Genomic DNA, 19,854 nt, shown 5'->3' on the forward strand with positions numbered 1-19,854 from the left:
CCGCGAGACGGATATGGGTCAGCGACACGACCCACACCGACACTAGAGACACAAATATTCTATACACTCGTAGTGCATCTTGTCCACATACAGCTACGTATTGTGCAACACTGTAGAACGACTCTCAAAAATGTGTTAGTTCTAAATTAAGACGCTGGCAAGTGTTGCGTCAATCTGGGACTTCCGTTGCTTGCAGCGTGAAAACATGCCCATATACGGCGTGATACCGGCGTATCGGGCGTCGCGTCGGCGCAGGTATCGCACAACGGAAGCTCGAATTAGCGCGGCGCGGGAGCACTACGGGCGGAATACCCAAAAGCGTCCAGCGCGGCCGCCTGCCAAATACGGCAACAATCTCGGGTTTCGCTGGCACAGCACCAGAAACTACTATTCCCGTCTAATACTCGTGAAAAACACGTAAAAACGCATTTATTTCTGCTGCTCTATATTTAGGCCGTAAACCAATGGCGATTTTGGTCGCGGCCGCGTTGTCTGTATTTAGATTAGTCGTGCGCGCGCGACTCGCTCGGCCCCCGCGATAAGCGCTGCAGCAGTGCAGCGTGCGCGCCTCCCGCCGGCGCCCGTACTGCCCCAGCACACGACACCCCCACGACACCCCCACGCCCCTCGGACGCGGAGTGTCGACGGACACTTGGATGTCGCAAATGCTGCCCGAAGCTGGAGGTGATTATATTATCTATACTACGTTGATAGATTGTGTGTAGTGTGTACTAGTGTACGGGAGGTCGGTGCAGGACACCGATGTTTACAAGCGACGTGACAGCAGACGTGCTAACGTGCCATCTTTGTTTACTGACGTGATTGTGATTAGAGATAACGATTATGATAACGATAGCGGAGCACATGTAGTACGTACATACGTCCTTATTGAATACTCGATACGTTATTGCCTATTTAATGAATTATTAGTTTTTCTGTCAAATGAACTTGTTGATGTTGTTTTGGACTCGGTGTTATAATAACTTTTATGTAACCAAGTGTTGCCAGTAAGAAACTTACGACGAAGCTGACATCTATTACACGAAATTGAACATTATTTCACCATATCTTCAGATACTCTTTACATTGAACTAGAAAAATTGAATAGCTTAAAATTTGTATAACATTATTGAAAATTAAACTTATAACCGTTATAACATTAAAATATCGTAATTAATATATATGATAAGAAAATCAAATATAATAATAAGGTTAAGAAGAGTACCGACGAAGCGTCTGCAGTGACATTGAAATAAAATAATAAAATAAAATAAAAAAAACCGTTATGACTTTAAAGATCAAAATGTACACCAAATATTCATAAAAAATAGACCTAACGAGATGCACGTCCATACAGTTGAGAAGTTTATTTGTAGTTTCTGTTACACGGAATAGTTCAAGTAGCGGCTCCTAAGTCCGAATATGGCAAGTGTCAAGATGACCCCCGCAGTGCGAATACGAGAACTGTGGAGTCGTCTCTGAGACTGACGTTACGTTACTTGGTATGAACTACTCTAAATAGATTGTATCGAGATGTTTCTTATCACCCATTGTGTAACGGTCTAGAGTTACTTGCCCTATCTGATGATAAGACAATTGAAATTATTGAAATTTATTTCAACTTTTTAGGACGTTTGGTTCAAATATTTTCTCTTATAGCTACTATTTCGGTAAAAAACGTAAAAAGAATTAAAATATCGATATTTGAACAAAATAAAGTAAGAAAAAACACTGGTTCAATCACAGGTACTTTGAAAAATATATATGTTTTTAAAAAGGTATTCAACACCTGGAATAACACTTTAAAAATGCAAAAAAAAAACAACTACGAGTAAGTAAACACTATAAATTTGTAATCAAAGCTTTGAAATCTATAAACTCAGTATTTAATGTAAACGCGACAACAACATATTCATAAATATTATAAATATAAATATGTCACAATTAGATTGTTCGTGTAATGGAAATTTTCTACGGCGAGCTCGTACGTCGTTCATGTATAGACTATAGAGCTAGCGGCCGTAGGGACCACCTACGTTATAAGGTCGTAAAGCCCACATTTCTTTTACTAAGGTTGACGACGCTTAAGGCTTAATTTAAATATATTTTTTCATCTTCACGCTGTATCCCGCATATAGCAGGGGGAACCTAATAATATCGTGTTAAAACATTCTGTTAAGGTACACCACTAAGGTTCCCATCTTTAGAAAACTGTCGAGGCATTGCGTATTAAGTGGCTGAACTAAACGCCGCGCTATGCCTTGTTACCAGAGCAAGGAAGTGAAAATATTCAATATTTTATTTTCTCGAATAGGAATCAAACCCACAACCTCTCACAGAATACTTTTGACATGTATGTCTGTATCTCCCTGTAACACGACTATTAAATCTAAACGTATCAAATGATAATATTGTCCATATTTGATATCTGTGAAATACAAAAGCTATAAATAGCTTCTCTGGCCCATTTCTATTTCAATCGTAAGCATAAAGTTATCTATACTAATATTATAAAGTTCAACCATTTGTTTGTTTGATACCACTGATCTCATAAACTACTTGTTCAAATAAAAAAATGTTTGGTGTGTTGTCAAATTGTTGTCAAATTTTGTATTTGTTAGTCTCGATGAATGTGAGGAAGACTCTAGGTACATAATATTAACGGTGTAACACACGTAACCCACTAACATTGTCATGGTAAGATTTACCTCGTCTGAAAGTGGGGAACGGAGTGTTGTAACTTAACACTAGATTCCCTCTGCCTACTCTGCTATGTGCGGGATAGACCATAAAGTTAAAAAATATATACGAAAGACGAGTAATAATATACGATATAAATATAAATTTAGCGTACATCGGTACGTCTCCGGAGTCCGGCAGCGTCCTACGCCGCGTATGATTCACGCCTCACATTCCATTTTCTGTATACCAAATAAGGATACTATTAAAATTCCCTTTAAGATATTCGACTCTATTATTATATTCCACTTTGCATGAGGCGGCAAATAAAAATAATAAAGACGGCCGTCGGTCGCGTCGTTGAACGAACCCTGCTAGCAGGCACTCGTACTGCTACTTTTGTTTTGTTTCTTGTAAATAATTTTTCTTTGTGTCTACATACATATATGATATGGTGTTTTCTTCCGCGTTATATTTTAAAATAAATTGGTACAGAACATTTCTTGAATATCTTGTACGTTTTTTTATATAGATATTTACATAATTTATGTATTAAAGTGGGTTAGAGAGTTTGAGTCTAAAAGTTGTGTATCTAAGCCTATTGTAATGTTTTTATTGTAGCTGAAAGTTATAAAAGCCATGCTGTTATTTTATAACATTTTCAGACTTCTCTAAGAAAAAAAAAATATTCCTATTTCGTATTAACATAATATAATACATTAAATAATCCTTGCGTTTTTGTAAGAATTTTGCTCATCCAAAGAAAACAACCTTTCGTTTTCATGTAACAACATTAACAAATTCATTAATGTTTTTGTCTGTCATCACATCCCGCTGCGTTGTAATATTTACAATGAACTGTTTATCTGCATAATAACATGTATGTATTCATTCATTACAAATATGGGCAATATATACTTAGCTGCAGGAAAAGACTGATGTGCCAATTTTATACGTTTATTGTGCTTGTGACATTACATTACTGACTCCTGAACTATTTTCTAAAGTCTATATAAGCACAGACATACCCGTCGTGTGTCAGGGTACACGGACAGTGACTGTAAACGTGATGGTTGTGAATTCGATTTTCACTAGGGAAAGTGTTAATTATTTTATTATCATTTCCTCGCGCCCACTAATGAACAAAACATGGCGTTGAGTTCCGCCGCTCAATACACAAGGAGTGTGGGGGACGGAGAGTCACAACACGGATACACGACATGACCTACTGCTAAAAGTCCTTCCATGTGCGGCTATAAGGGAAGCTCGTGTGAACAGACCTGGCGGCGCGCCAGACCACGCGGCCTGACTACGGACTTACATCACTAACCATATTTTTACTATATAATTGACGCCAGTCGTGGCTCAGGGGCACAAGCGTGTGAATGTAAATGTAAATGTGGATTCTAATCCCACTCGAGGAAACTAAATATTTAATATTTTCATTTCTTCGCTGTGGTGTCGAGGCAAAGCGCGGCGCTAAGATCGCTACTCAATATGCATTGCCTCCATTGAGTTCGGTGGAAAGTAAAGAGAGGAGTGTTTCAACACTAGGCTCCCTCTGCCTACCCTCCTACTTAAGGGACACAGCGTGAAGCTGAAAAAAAATACTCATGTCATTATGTAACTACAACTTTGTATAGTGTTTTTAAATATCAAACATCTGTAACTAGGTACCTGGGGAGCGAATACGTCATCTTGTTTTCCTTAATATTTATACAATATTTATATAAATAGTTTTCAATAGGTTAAAATAGCAGTTTCCTGTATAATAGATATGACACGTGTTTTTATTATAGCGCTTGTATGGTACATCAACCGTTAATGTCTTAGTGTAATTTCTTCATTTGAATAACCAGATCATACAACATTCCAGATCAGGCCGACCACGTCTGATTGTACACGCAATGGTTGTGGGTTCGATCTCCATTCGTGGGAATTAATTATTCACATTTCCCCGCTCTGGTAAAAACTACCTATTAGACCATATGAAATCTTCAGAGGAGGAAAACAGTGAGAGCTTCATAACAATGATTATTAATGAATGTGTCAACCAGCTTTGTGTATTACTTACATATGATTCACTATTCTGGGTATTCCAGTGGTTCAACTCGGACACACCTCCACCGTCCAAAATTCAAATATACTTGATTGAACCGCCACGCCGCGCCGCGCTGACCGACCGCCCGCTGCGTTGTTTCCTTATACACTTCTCACTATATTTTATGAACAAATAACATTTGAAGCTCGTAGCAGACGTTCATATTTCAATTAAGTGTTGAAGTACGGCTAATTGTTTGTTGTAAACACTTTAAATTACTTCTTTTGTCAAATTTTAAATCCACATATAGTAGCTAGGTGTTAAAGGTACTTGATAAGATGTTTACAGGAATGATGATGTCTTCCCTATCATACAACTTTGTATTAAGTTATTACATATATACTCGTATTACTATATACGTTAACTGATTTAGGTATATTTTAAACAAAATATAGAAAGAAATCACATTTTAAATATAAAAGATTCTTGTGATTGGCAAATGACAAACATCCAGGACTTCAGGCTACCAGTCGCAAGTGTTTCTAGAGTGAGGAAGCTCTACACGATATCGATAAAACATACTTATTATTGTAGGTGAATAAAATAACATTTGACATGAATATACCATATAACATTTACTAAAATTTACTTAGAAATTTGTTAATTTAATTTGAAATAATAATGATTTCTGCGATAATCATAAATTTTCTGCGGCCATTCACAACGTACGGTACGTGCACCTTGCAAGTACATATACTTATGTGTACGACTGACATCAGGTATAATTGCCAAAATATTTCAATCTCGGACAGATTTAGGTCATTCAGTCACGTTCACTTGTTACTCATTTTTCGAAGTTTACGCGAGCGGCGATACTAATTATAAAGTTTCATTTCTATTCATTTCATTCAGCGCAAGACGTGATTCCTATTTATATATCCGTGATTATATTTCCGGCTTTGATTTCCTATTTTCAGTTAGATAAGCGGGTCATTTAATAACCTAAGTCCTAAGTTATAATTTAGCGATAGGTATAGGCCGTTAATTACAAATATTCTCAATTATTTTAAGCTTTTATTTTAAAGGATATTTAAGTTTTTAGGGTTCCGTATTTTAGAAGGAAAACACTGAACCTCTTATAAGATCACTGTCCGTCTGTCCTTCTGTGAGAGCTCTTATCTAATGAACGTGTGTTGGTATTAATCTTAAATCAATATCTCTTATTCAAGTCAAAAAAAAACAAGCTCCGTGAACGAGATCTAGAAAGATACAACAAGAATGTTTGCCTCGTTTTTATTGCATTATGTATGAAATAGTCGAAACCTACAGGCGTTCCCTGTTCCCCGTAGACAGTTATGAAATTTGTCACAAAGTACAAATAAAAGAGAAGAGAATAAAAGAGATTCAAAAATAATAATTTGTAGATTTTTGATGCAAAAATCATTTTAAATGTATGTAGACAATTAATTTGACGAAATGACTCTTTACGATTTACGTTTATTAACTTTTATAAGTTGTACTTCCCGTTGACCTATAATTCTAAAATAAGTACGAAACCCTTGGTGAGCGAGTCCGTCTCTCGCTTGACCGATTTTTTTAATTTAATTAATTTCATCAAATTCAAATTCATTCCGCAAAGGAAAGCTAGTTGTACCTACATGTATTTGATGGCGGAAACCAACTAACTCCACTCTACGTAAACTCTGCCGTCGGAAACCTCCACATATCAATAATAGTCATACATTACTCATGTGAGATTTTAGACTATTATGAGTTAAAATTATATAATTAGCATTCGAAACAAGTCGTCTATGGGTTCATGTTTATTACCACCACCAGGAGATTTTTCTTGCTTATTCAAAGGAGTCACATATGAAATACAATAAGGGAAATATGAGGCAACCTGTATCTATTACTAAATAAGATGATGTTATTTTTGTTGTTTACCCTTTACACAAATAAAAATCTGATATATAACTTTATATTGGGTTGTACCTCTAAAAAATAAATTATAGAGACGATACTAATAAAAATGATGTTCGCCATAAACCTATTACACCATAAATGATAGCCGCGTACTTCCGTAGGTATACGTAATGATATACCATTTAAATATTAGTATCCAAAAGTTCAATTAGCGATGTTATTATTTAGTATCGATCGTTTATAGATTTGTAGCGCGTGGATCTAACACCGTGACTCAGATGCTGTAAATCTGTCTGTGACGCATCTCGCGCGCCGTCCGCGGCCTCGCTACAAAATATACCATACGGAGAAACTTATTGAGACCTATAAAAAAGTAGTGCTCTTTCATTATAAATAAAATAAAATAATATATTTTTATGTATATTTTTTTACAGCAATATATATTGTATTGCAGTAAAGAAGTAGGTATATATCTTTACTTTGCTCATCTTTTTAAATGATTACAACAAATATCTAACAAGACTAAAAAAATAAACATTTATATTCAATCAAGTGAGACTTAAAAGCGATATATAGAGTTGTCGGTGGCGTGTCGCCTTTAGTTTTACTCATATTACTACAGTATGCAGTAATTGCGTATTTCGATCAATGTTTTGAATGATTGTTGTGTCATATATACGCGGGACACCGTGCCCCTCGACCAGTGCCTGGTGTCCGGTGTACTGTGTACAGTGTCAAGTGTACTGGACGAGGTAGTGACGGAGGGAGTGACGAGTGACAGTGATAATCGTAGTGTTTACAAGTGTCATAAGATTTTCTCCAGGTACTGCACCGGTAACAAGTGGTATGTCCTGTAAAATTCACATTTTCTCCCAAATAGGGCTTTTTGAGAGAATTTTGGAATATGTATCTTTCTCTTCTTTATAAATATAATGAATAGAAAATGTAGAGTTTGCATTTTGCAACACGTGTACATGTGATACAACTAGCCTGTTAATGTCTTCGGATTGTACCTCGAATAATTCTTTCATAATATTTATTGGATACATTCGTTAATTAAGATTCATTATCTTATGTATTCTATATTACACATATATGTAGGTACGTATAGCGTGTTCATCAAAATGTATTAATTCATGTTATTTTTTTTTCGTCTTATAAGTTTTAATATTAAAAATGTGTTGTTATTCTCAATGAAGTAATAGTAAAGTAAACAATACCATATAGTGAATAAGGAACGAAAAATAATAGGAAAAGAGACAGTGATAAGAAACAGGTCCCAGATTTCCAAACTAATCGGAAAGCAATTTCTTAGCACTAGGTTCCCAGACTTCCTCTGCCTATGCAGGTGTGCGTGTACGTAGAGCTAGACCAGGGTATGGCACACACACACAGTACTGACAGTGTGTAACCCTATCTGGCGTTGAGAATAGCGCTGTCCATCTTTAGTGTAGTGTTGCGAAATAACAAGCGCCCAAGCGCATATTTTGGGCGCCAACACTCAGACGCCCGCCCGCCCCTCCACCTACACACTCCTAGCTGCCTACCTGATAGATACAACTTCATGTACCATGTACTATATCTGTCATATTGCTTCGTTTTATATAAATATTTAAATACGAGGAAAATATTAAGAAGGTATATTTAAAGGCCTTAAATCTAACAAAATTACAACTTTAAACTAAGCCTTAATTGTCTAAAATTGGTTGTTGTTTTTTCTATGTATTTTGAAAACAATTTTAAATTTTCTTACGAAGATTTATCACTACGGTCTATTGAAAAGATTTTAATTGTCTCATACATATCACTCAATTTTGGATACTAGCTTCACGTTTTATCCCGCATACAACAGATTAGGCAGAGGGAACCTAGTGTTAAAACACTCTGATCCCCATTTTAAATATTTCCAAACTTCTCTTATTTAGAATCTTTACAAATTTAAAATGATTCAAATTAAGTAGTGTTGTACCTAGTTGTAGAATGTTTGTTTATTGTTATGGGATCAAGAGCTTTACTCTATCTTGATGAAGATAAGTTTAGATTTGTAAGTTTTTTTTGTTATTTTTATAGATCTTTCAAATTTGATCTTTTTTTCAGCCTCACGATGCATCTCGCATCTAGCAGGGTAGGCAGAGGGGACCTAGTGTTAAGACACTCTGTTCCCACGCACCGCTCAATTTTCGAGACATTACATGTTGAGAGGCGGGTTTCTGATAACCAGTCTCAGAACATTAAAATAATTTAAATATTCCTAAGTGGGATCGAATTCACAACTAATCCGTTTATACTCAAATACTTAACTAATATACTACCCCATGATTGTCTTAAATATATATTGCAATATATAATAATTATGAAAAATGTACTAAACCGCATAAAATAAATATTGACAGTATATTAAATATAATATTATCCGTTTCCCACCGCCATATATGAATTGCAACAGAAGTAAACAAGCTGTGACGTTAGCGACAGTGCAGACACACGCACGGTGCAGTACGACCGCGACTCATGGACCGTCAGTACTGTACAATGAGTAATAGAGGTTGAGTGGAGACTATTCCTAGAAGCTCCCGTGTCCCACTACTGCTCCCGGCGACACTTCCACTGACATTGATCGCGTATGCGGATGTTATGTTATTTTTATTTTTACGTCGTGCCCCTAACTGTCGAAGCCGTCGAGGTGTCTGACTGTAAACAGGATGTGGGTTCGATTTTCGCTCGTGGGATCATTCCCTCGATCATAATTTTCATTTACTCGATCTAGTCACTAAAGCGGCGTTGATGTTTACCAGTCAAGGCGTAACGTCTTGAAAATTTATATGGTGCGCAGGAAAGGAGTGTCTTAACACTAACACTACGTTCCTTCTGCTCTACCCTGATCCGTATCCTATCCGGGATACAACGGAAATCTAAAAAAAGTAGCGCAATAATGTATTTATATTTTGACATAAATATTTAAAACCATTCGAATTCGTAATGACATATAAATTAGCGATAATATTTATATATTTTTATATAAATAATAAGTTTGATTTTAATAATTGTATTTTATAACAGTATACTGTGTGGTTGTTCCAGAAGTGATGCGGCGCGCGGCGTGCGGCGACGTGTGTGCGCCCGCGCCTCGGCCGCCCCGCCCGCCCACCAGGTCAGTTACCACGCTGTAACCTCCTCATAGCAGGGTAGGCAGGGTAGGCAGGGTAGGCAGGGTAGGCAGGGAGCCTAGAAAACTAGGCTTAAGACACTCTGTTCCCATTAAGACACTTCCGTTCCCCACCACCGCTGAATTATAGAGGCTTGCGTGATGAGTGGCAACGTCGAAGTCACAGCGAAGTTATGAAAATATTATAGATTTGATTTCCTCGAGTGGGAATCGAACCCACAACCTGTTGCGTTTAGTCATACGCTTGTACTCCCGCGCCACGATTGGCTTCGAAGTTGACTTACCACTTGTGAGCTTTTGTACACTTATGTTTTTGCACTTACTTTCAGTATTTCTTTTAATATTGTATTGTATTATTTAATATTGTACATTTACTTTTTTACAATTATATGTCTTTTTGTGAATGAAAATTTTTACTTACTAGTAATTTATTATCTTTTCAGATCTTCGGAAAACAAAGAACTATTGCGGCAACAGCTGTTATCCGCTAGCAAGGAGAGAAATCTTGACAAAGGTGAGCTTCCCAAAGTCAAACACACGAGGAGTAGACAGAAGAACCGGTGGAAGCTGAAGTTCCATCACCAGGCTCTGCCTCAGGAGTATCTAGATCACTACGAGCAGAGCTTACAGAAGGTTAACAATAAAAAGAAACCTTTAGAAAAACCCAAAGAAATAAACGTTGATACCAGTATCACCAATGAAACATTTAAAATCTGGGCGCAAAGGTTGGCCGGAGTACAAAGTGAAATCGGAGCTGTAACGGTGCCACCAGCATTAAGTATGGCGACTAGAAACAAAGAAGAAAAGAAAAAGAAGAGCCCCGCGATCACTCCCAGCAAGATCATGACCTACGAAGACTTACCGTACATGGGGGAAATGACTCTGAATAATTCAAAGCCACGGCGCGGAAGAAAGCCGAAGAAAGCTGATATCTGTCATTTAATATACGAAAACTACGGTACAGTGGTGCCCGGACAGCCGCCGCCTGCGGAACGCCTCGGCCAACAGAACTCGAATGCGCACAAAAATACAGACACGTCTTTCACTATCCCCAAAACGGACTTACAAAACAGAATTATTTCGAGTCTTCTGGAAAGGAAGCTCTCTCAGGAGCAAAAGCGTAAGCTAGATAACACCTCCCCGCCGCGATTCTGCAGCCCTGACGCGCCCCCTCCCCCCGCGCCCCCCACCGCGGCGGGGCCCCTGCACAGCGACCACGAGCCCCTCAACCTCTGCATACGAGACCTACACGACCTCAAGCTGCAGATACAGAGGAAGTTCGGAAACATTTACGCTTCCTCGCCCGAAATTAAAACAGAGCTCGACGACGAGGACAGTGTGACGAGTGAACAACCCAACGCTATATCAGTAATTCAGAGGAACACTAACTTGCCGTCGACTGCCCGCAGCTCGCCCTCCCCCTCCTCCTCTCCATCGGAGACCTGCGCGTGGCCGCGCCCTTGCGGGCTCTACGTGCATCCGCTCGCCCTGCAGACGCAGCTGCTTTACTACCAGCGGCTCGCAGCTGCCGGGCAGCTACCGTTCGCAACAGACGATCATGAAAAAACCTCCGTAAGTACAGATAACACCGACGTGTCGGTCGACGATGGTCGGAGTAAATTAGTGTTGAAGCAAATCTCTGAATTGCTCGACCCCAAAGTTATCAAACAAGTAGAAGAAAACAAAAGCCCGGAGCTGCCCAAGAAGCGAGCGTCGCCGAATCCCGCGCAGGGACCCGTTAAGAGGAAACGGTCGGCCATATTCATCCCGCCTGTGCCCGTCAAAACTAACACGACGACGCCGACCACGGAGGTCAGCATATGCAAGTTTAAGTTCACTGGCGGCTCCAAACCATCGCTACAGGAAAAGAAGATGCTGTCGGTAGACTCCGGTGGGAACTTCCGGTATTACAGCGGCACCGGAGGCAAGAGTGCCAAGGGCTATGAATACCTGCACAAAGACTTGAATCAACAAAAAACGGAAATAACTACCACGCTCCCAAAACTAGAACCTCAAAGTACTATAAAAGAGGACGCGAGCAAAAAGAAGAGGAAATCGCGGAAAACATTACAAAGAGAGAAACTGGAACAGACGTTTAAGGAGAAGGGTTTCCTGATCCAAACCCAGCAGTTGCAGTCGGCGGAGGGCGCCACATACTGCAAGTTCCGGCAGCTCAGGAAATTCACGCGGTACTTGTTCCGTAGTTGGAAGGACTACCTGCCGGGGGAACTCAATGACCACGGCCCTGCACCCCCCGGGACTCCCCCAACACCCCCTACGCCTGCTTCACCCCTTTCCCCTTCTACGCAAGCCTCGTCTCTCACGCCCCCCGCACCCTCCGAGTGGGCCTGATACAAAATGATCTATCTATCTTCATGACCATTTTAAGGAATACAGAGATTATTTCGGGGCATAACCATTAATTAGGGGTGTAGTCTGAATTTCATTGACGTCAGGGTCTCATGTACTTTTATGGCAAAGATGGAACTGTCTATATCTATAAATACTTAGGTGAGTGTCTCCGTTCTCCGCTCTCCGCCGGATATTGCATTTAACATATTTCACGTTCGCTAAGACTTGATCAGAACTGTACTCTACATTGTATCCGTCCACGGTTTTACATTGTTGTTGATTATTGTAATTATTTTGTTTTCTCTAACGATGATTGTTTGTACCGAGTAGTGTTGCCATTTGCTTATATTGTTTTTGATCTTTTACAACGAAAAGAATATTGTTATCATTATTATAGAAAAAAATATTACAATATTTTTTTATATATAAACATTAAATGCTAAACATTAAAATTTCATTCCTGTATTGATGTATCAAAAGGATATATATACAGAGTGGAATTGTCAGCACCACTTTAAATGAAACTACAGTTTTAACTACTCTATGAAAGTCTAATATAATTCAGGAAAAAAATAATTCCCAAAAATGAAAAAGTTATTTTTTCAAATAAAATAAATAATAAAATTATCGTTTTAAAATAAAACGCCATTTGTAAAGTATAACATAAGCACGCACACACTTACCTGTCAAAACGGCAACGTCGCATACGTATGTGTGCGTGACACGAAATACAGGTATGGATAAAAATCGCGAAATGAAAAAAAAATCCTACGTCAAAACTGTTGAGGTACCTTGATTAATTTTTTTAGCTCTGGGTTTGAAATATTTTACCCTATATGCAGTTTCAGTAAAAGGAGCGCTGCCTCTGCCACCCTGTATACTGCATTCAAACAACTTTTAAGTTAATTTAGTAAATATAATTAAATGTGTCACTTAAAAAGAGAGTTCAAATCTTGTTTCGTTATCGTGCGTAAATGGCAACACTACGTTTATTTATTATATATGTGTGTTAATACTTAAATATATAAATAATATATAATGTTATTTTGTTTTGTGAAAACGTATTATTAAAGTTATACATAATGTTTATTACTCAATGTGTTTTTTATAAATATTAGTCAAATTATTATTAATTTAATAATATAAGAAATTGTGAACACTAACGCATACTAACTAGTCATTTGACAACTGATATAATGCGTTTTAAATGTTATAATATAATAAATACAATAAATATGACATTAAAGCTGAAAATAGGAAAATTTAACATCACAGCATCAATTATCCGAATGCCAGTCAACTGAACGACCTGCAGTCTGAACTACTGCGGCTACAGATTAGTTACAATACTACAATACATACAATATAGGTTTCATTTCCTTGTGGAATGTATAGCCGAATTAATAGTTCGTTTTTAAAAATACCCTCCATATATAGTTCAGATAATGGATGCTTTTAATGTATATTATTTCCATTAACCAAATATATTATATATAAATAATATGAATATTATCATTTAAGATTTAACACGAAATGTACTAATATAAATAACAGTTTCCTTACGATGTATATACAAAATGAGTGTCTCTAGTCACATATTAGTTTGTACTGTACATAATAATAAATAAATAATAATAATATATAATAAAAATAATTGTAATTGTTAATTAATAAATAAGACTCGATTGTATTCAATAAAATTTTATTAAAAAACAAAACTCAAATAATTCTGTGATTACAAAAATGCAATGGGAATGTATGAAAACCAATAAACAAAAATATTTAACCTGCAGTATGTTTGATTAATCCTGGAAGCCCTTCAACTGTACATTTATTCATAAAAAAAGAAGAAAATAAATATTTAAAAATGGTTTGTGATGAGAGAGAAATAACATAATTATTTTGTTTAAAAAAAACAAATAATTGAGCACAATGGTATAATTTTTTATATATTTCCAAAAAAGCAATGGTTTTTTTACATTATATAAACATTCTATAATGCAAAATATAAATTGAATTTATTTAATCCAATTCTACAAACTTAAAGAAAAAAAAACAATAATTGCATTTGAAAAACCATATTACTGTATACTCATATATAAAAAAAACATTAAAAATGATGCTTAAAATAAATTTTAAGCATTTAAGTTATTACAATATAAATTTGTGCGGAGTCTAAGGCACTTGTTCTTACACCATAATAGGAAAACCACAACATAGCGATATAATATATAATATGTATGTCTGTATATAAATGTACAAAATATGTTTATATATAAAGAATATAATATAACCAACCTCATGATTCCATATTCATAGTGTGTTATTATTTTTTCATAATTTCTAATAAACATTTTCTTAACAATTAATCAGGAATAAGTAGGTTTTTTATATTTATTAATGCAAAATCAGTTTTTCTTATATATCATATTATTAATATAATATTTGTTTAAACAAATAATAATGCTTGAGCATTATCATTCACATACACCATACAAGTTGTTTAGTTCTCTTAGTTCTGTCTCTTATGACTTTTAGGCTTTGAGCAGTTATTGTTCACTTTAAATATAGTCGCAATACAAAAGACTGTATGAACGATATAAACATAGAAATGATCTTATAACCGAATGTTGTTTATACAGATTTCAACGACGCCGAAACGACACAAGAAACATTTTATGAAATTGTAAGTTATATCTAAACAAACATAACAATATTATGAATTGATAAAGCATTAATAAATATAGTTTCTCTCAATAGGAACAATTGGATCGGACAATCTAGAATGTTCCTTCCAAGATAGGAATGTATCCATTAGTTAGTTCATCAAAGAACTCCAACATTTCTTATTGAATAACAATCATCACACATTTCAGCCTTTCAATTTCGTTTTATTTTATAAAGGAATATAAAGGAATCCCAGAACTTAATGCATAATTTTAATTGTTCAATAAATATAAGTTTATATATAAGTTATGTCAATTTTCCACTAATCATAAATTTTCGTGTGTATGGATCATTTTGGTATACCCAACATTTAAACCATTTAATTCCGTTTCTCAGTATAAAATATATATTTTAAGAGAACATTGTATGGAATATTCAAACTTAAATACTACAATTTACCAATAGTACTTTTCTACCAAAATAAGAATAAAAAGGATAACGCTGGACCTGCTACCATCCACAAAACATTTTGCAGGGATTATTAAATAATTCGGATTATAGAGTACCGTCCAAGGTTCTCTTGTTCTATAGTCCATAATTTTTAGAATAAGAGTGTTTTGCAAAATGATAAATAACCGCTTATCCAATTAGTAAACATTTGCTAACATTTCTATGAATAATCAATAACGGTAGGCGTGTCGGATTACCGCAAGTCCATTGTATATTAAAAGCTATTATATATAGAGTTGAGCAAATCTTTTTTGCAATTAACAAATAAATAATTTTTATTTATAGTGCAACTATCAACATATGATTTTCACCAAAAAAAAAGATTAATTGTTAATATTTAATAGTCAATTGCAATAACAAATTAGTTCAACTCTAACAACAGAAAGACCTACAGCTTCAGCAGTTCCCTGGCGGCGCTGACGACGTGCGGCGCGGATATGCCGTACTTGTGCAGCAACTCGTCGGGCTGTCCGGAGCGAGGCACCTCCTTCACGAAGAGGTGACGCACGAGGACGTTGCGCTGGAGCGCCAGGGCTGAGAGGACTGCCTCGCCGATACCACCTGGCAGATATACATATTTAGAAGTAGAGTAGAAATAAGGGACCTAGACCCTCGTGTTCAGACACTCGGTTTGAAAGTTACTGCAAAATTTTCTAAATAGAGACCGTTAATGGTGAACCTATGAATGAACCTACCAAAATGAATGTAGATAGCAGTGGTTGTGTCTCTGGGTTCAAAACACGTGAGTATTTAACTTTCTAAACGGGGCCTGGGTCTGTCAGACCCGACGTCCATGTTTCCCATACATGAATGATTTCAAAAACCATATATTTTTATAATATTACAAAATATACTTTAATATTTTTATTGTATTATTTGTATTCAAATGTTTTTATTGTTATATATCATATATTATTTTGCATTGTTTGTCATATATTTTAGTAATATAGATATTATTTACCCAAAAAAAGATTCGATTTTTTTAGTGTTTATGATAAAATGGAAAAAAATTATCGACCAAGCACGTCAGGGACAAATATGTCGGTACTTTATAATCAACATCAAACAAAAGAATTGGACGACGACATTTTATAAAGAAAATAGCACTTTATCAAATAAAAAGACGCGTTTCGTATACTAAACTACTCTAAGAATTGAGAATGACTTTGACTCGCGTTTCGCGATCTGATCTATCATTTATTGAACATGAAGCTAAAAAAATAGTTTTGGGTTCTTGAAAAATATGTATACTTTGCCCCCAAAAGATATATAGAAAGACAACACATACTTATGTTGACTGTAATCGTCCTGTTAGCCAACAATGTTAAAAGCCATTGTGTATCGATGTTCAATTGTACCTTATCTTGAGGTGTTGTCAAAATTTTTATTTTATACCATAAGATGTAATTTCTTTATTTTTTTTAATTGTTAGACTTTATATTTTGTTAAAAAAATATTTATTTTATTATCTGTCTTTTTTTTATAGTATTATTTTCTTAAGAGTCATCCCATGTGGCCAAAGACTGAAATTGTGACTTTAAGTTACTTAAATCGTTGTGATGCGTAAAGTTTAATAAAAAGCGATTTTATTTATATTGATTTTGTTTGATTTGAGGCTATTTATGTAAACTAAAACATAAAATTGTCTTCTTCCTTTAAAAAACAGAGGGAATATGACCAATAAATACACTGGTCTGACAGACCCGACGTCCATATGTGTGTTATAAAAAAATCACGTCCATAGTTAAAGGTTAAGCAAAGAATTGGAAATATAAGCATCCTTTGCTTTAAATTTGAAAGTTTATAAGGATGAATATTTATTCTATTTTAACAAAAATAGTGAATGGATTTAGATAAAACTTGACAGCAATATAACACGTATGAGTTATATTAGTTATGTATTATTCTTATGTATATAAGAATAATACATAAACTACAATTTATGTATTTTTTTTATATAATTTGTATATAATACAACAATAAGTTTAAGCCGGCGAAGCACGTAATAAATCTGTCAGAGTGCTACTGGCCACGTCGGTCGACGGCGACCGCGTGAGTACGACACACTGTTTATTATAGCACTTGTCATATAAAATACATCACATAAAATGTATCTTTGTATAAACTGACAAATGCAGACTATTCATTACTAAGGCTACATAGTAGAAGCAGTACTTTTGTTATTGATTATTTTAATTATATTTTATAAATAATTTTATTACAAAATCTTGAGCCAACAAATCAACAGCGCTCCCTATATCAATAGACAAACTGATAGAGAATTTGGAAAAAGTAATTTGAATCTATTTTTACCCCATTCAATATGTCCAAAGTTTCACTGTATTTGAGATGTTATTTCATTTTATTTCTAAGTACCATTTTTGCACAATAAAATACTCGAGACAGTTTATTTTGCTTGTATTTTCCACGTCAAATTATGACACAGCCTTTAAATTTTCCATTGTTGTTTTCCCAAAATTTTATAGTTTTATTATTGTACATATATATATTCTCTTATTTATATTTTAACAGCCATTATGAATGCTACTAACCAGCTTGATAGTGGTCTTCGACGACCACGACGCGTCCGCCGACCGCCGCCGCGTGCTCCTGCACCGCCCCCTCGTCCAGGGGCTTGATAGTGAAGGGGTCCAGCACGCGTGCGCCCACTCCTGGATCACCAACAAATCGTTTTAATACTACATATTTTTTAAACATCCACAAAAACCACAATAACTGTGTCCACTAACCTTCTTTCTGCAGTACTTCAGCCGCCTTGAGCGCCTCATGCAAGGTCACCCCAGATCCGATCAACAGCACCTTATCAGCCGCACCACTCTTCACTATTTTGGCCTGGCCAGCACTAAAGACCTCATCACTTCTATACAATATACTGGTAGCCGGTCTCGACGTTCTTATATAGCATATTCCTTTAGTATTGGCCGCTAGTTCCACAGCTCTCTCTGTGGAGACGGCGTCGCTGGGGTAGAAGACGGTGGCCGTGGGGATAGAGCGGAACAGCGCCAGGTCCTCGAGGCCCATCTGTGAGGGTCCGTCCTCACCGATGCTGACCCCGCAGTGAGAACCTGCCAGGTTCACGTTGCTCTGACTTATGGCGCCCATGCGGATCTGTATTATACAAAATAAATAATAGATATAGTAGATTTATAATTTAAATATATATTTAAACTATATTTAGTCTTTGAAATACAAAAGTATATTTTTAAACTTTCTTACTATGTTTGAAACTTGTAGTTCTTAATTATATACATATTCTATAGCCCTAATCAACAAACACATAGTACTATATATAAAAATAAATCATTCAATATTATTAATTTTAGCTTCACTTCCGCATATATTAATATAAAGGGAACCTAGTGTTACAATATAGTGTTGCTTATTTTCCACACAATCTCGAAACATTGCGTGTTGAGTAGCGTAATTGTGTTTTCTAACAGTGAAAATGGAAATAAGAGAACCCACAACTGTCGTATTTACAATCAGACGCAGTATCACTGCCCCCGTGACGTTCCGAAATTTTACTTATATAACTTCCAAAAATATAATTTCGTTTATTAGTATAAAATCAATTATTTAAACTTTCAATTTGATGTAAACAAGTCTAAATTATTACTTTCTCAGAAAACTTATAACAATTAGAACGTCCCAGCGTTCTTATCACGAACTCATATTATGTTGTTATCAAGCTATAGCTATCGTGGCATACATAAATTTTGTAAGTTTTCTAAAAAAGTTTTTAAAGTGTGCAATATTTTAATGTATTCAAAATATAAAAATTAATTATCATGAATATAGTTGTTTATCATATCTTAGACGCTTAATTATTAATCTCTTATCTCAGATTACAATCACGCGTATTTAGCAATACAATCGATGGGTAATATTTTTTATCAATGAATTACTTTCATTGATCTGTAACTTACATTGATAAAAATATTGTTTATCTATAAAATTATTAAATTGTATGAAAAATAGAATTTACCACAATTGATTGAAAAAGATAGCAATTAACAGTATTCTTTCAACTTAAACAACAATTATTTTGCTTATAACTTGAGATTAGTGGCTGGTCTACTCAAAAAAAAATATCAGTACATTAACTAAAATAAATTCTTATAGAATGAATTGTATCCTGCATACAGCAGGGTTATTTAATTTACAGGAACGCTCAGACAGAGCATGTAAGCGGTGTTTAGACATATTCGGTGTACCTGGTCGAAGGTTCTGGAGAAGAAGGCGGCGAAGGTGGAGGCGAAGACCACGGCGCGGTCGCGGCACGCGGCGCCCGTCGCCACGCCCACCAGAGTCTGCTCCGCTATGAAGCACTCGATGTACCTGAAGGGGGCCCGAGGGATTAGCGGGGGAAACCTAGGAAACTAGTGTGGAGACACTCAGTTACCATTAGGACACTTACGTCCTCCGGTATACGGCGAATTCCAAAAGTACTCCGCGTTGAGTGGCAAAAAATCAACTACGCGCTTTGCCTTGA

The 19,854-nt window shown here is 35.9% G+C and overlaps 2 protein-coding genes across 6 annotated transcripts in view; one reads left to right on the forward strand and one right to left on the reverse strand.

Annotated features, from left to right (window-relative positions):
• Positions 1-15,126, forward strand: LOC146536078 (uncharacterized). Of its 5 annotated transcripts, none has more exons than XM_085190006.1 (3): positions 1-684; positions 9,731-9,797; positions 10,256-15,126. In XM_085190006.1, exons 1-3 carry the CDS (start codon positions 657-659, stop codon positions 12,162-12,164), a joined length of 2,004 nt encoding a protein of 667 aa, XP_085046132.1. In that variant the 5' UTR covers positions 1-656; the 3' UTR covers positions 12,165-15,126. The 5 variants fall into 5 exon arrangements, with proteins under 5 accessions (XP_085046132.1, XP_085046131.1, XP_085046135.1 ...); XM_085190005.1 differs by having other exon boundaries at positions 2-684; positions 9,728-9,797; XM_085190009.1 differs by lacking the exon at positions 1-684 and adding an exon at positions 729-869 and having other exon boundaries at positions 9,728-9,797.
• LOC146536079 (transketolase-like protein 2) overlaps positions 13,850-19,854 on the reverse strand; it is a 14,914-nt gene continuing 8,909 nt past the window's right edge. The window contains exons 8-11 of the mRNA XM_085190010.1: positions 19,577-19,700; positions 18,092-18,470; positions 17,894-18,013; positions 13,850-15,902 (exon numbers count right to left, since the gene is read on the reverse strand). Of these exons, the coding sequence (XP_085046136.1) occupies positions 15,730-15,902; positions 17,894-18,013; positions 18,092-18,470; positions 19,577-19,700 (796 nt within the window). The 3' untranslated portion in view covers positions 13,850-15,729. The remainder of the gene's footprint in view (positions 15,903-17,893; positions 18,014-18,091; positions 18,471-19,576; positions 19,701-19,854) is intronic.

This window comes from Heliconius melpomene, chromosome 9 (assembly GCF_056956725.1).
Source record: "Heliconius melpomene rosina isolate 202511_hmr_F chromosome 9, ASM5695672v1, whole genome shotgun sequence".
Taxonomy (NCBI): Eukaryota; Metazoa; Arthropoda; class Insecta; order Lepidoptera; family Nymphalidae; genus Heliconius; species Heliconius melpomene.

What these genes read in the sequence shown, in the direction of transcription:
- LOC146536078 (XM_085190005.1), top strand. Translation starts at nt 657, where the DNA reads ATGTCGCAAATGCTGCCCGAAGCTGGAG. An exon ending in AATGCTGCCCGAAGCTGGAG is followed by an intron (nt 685 to 9,727) that starts GTGATTATATTA and finishes TGGTTGTTCCAG; the next exon opens with AAGTGATGCGGCGCGCGGCG. An exon ending in CCGCCCCGCCCGCCCACCAG is followed by an intron (nt 9,798 to 10,255) that starts GTCAGTTACCAC and finishes TTATCTTTTCAG; the next exon opens with ATCTTCGGAAAACAAAGAAC.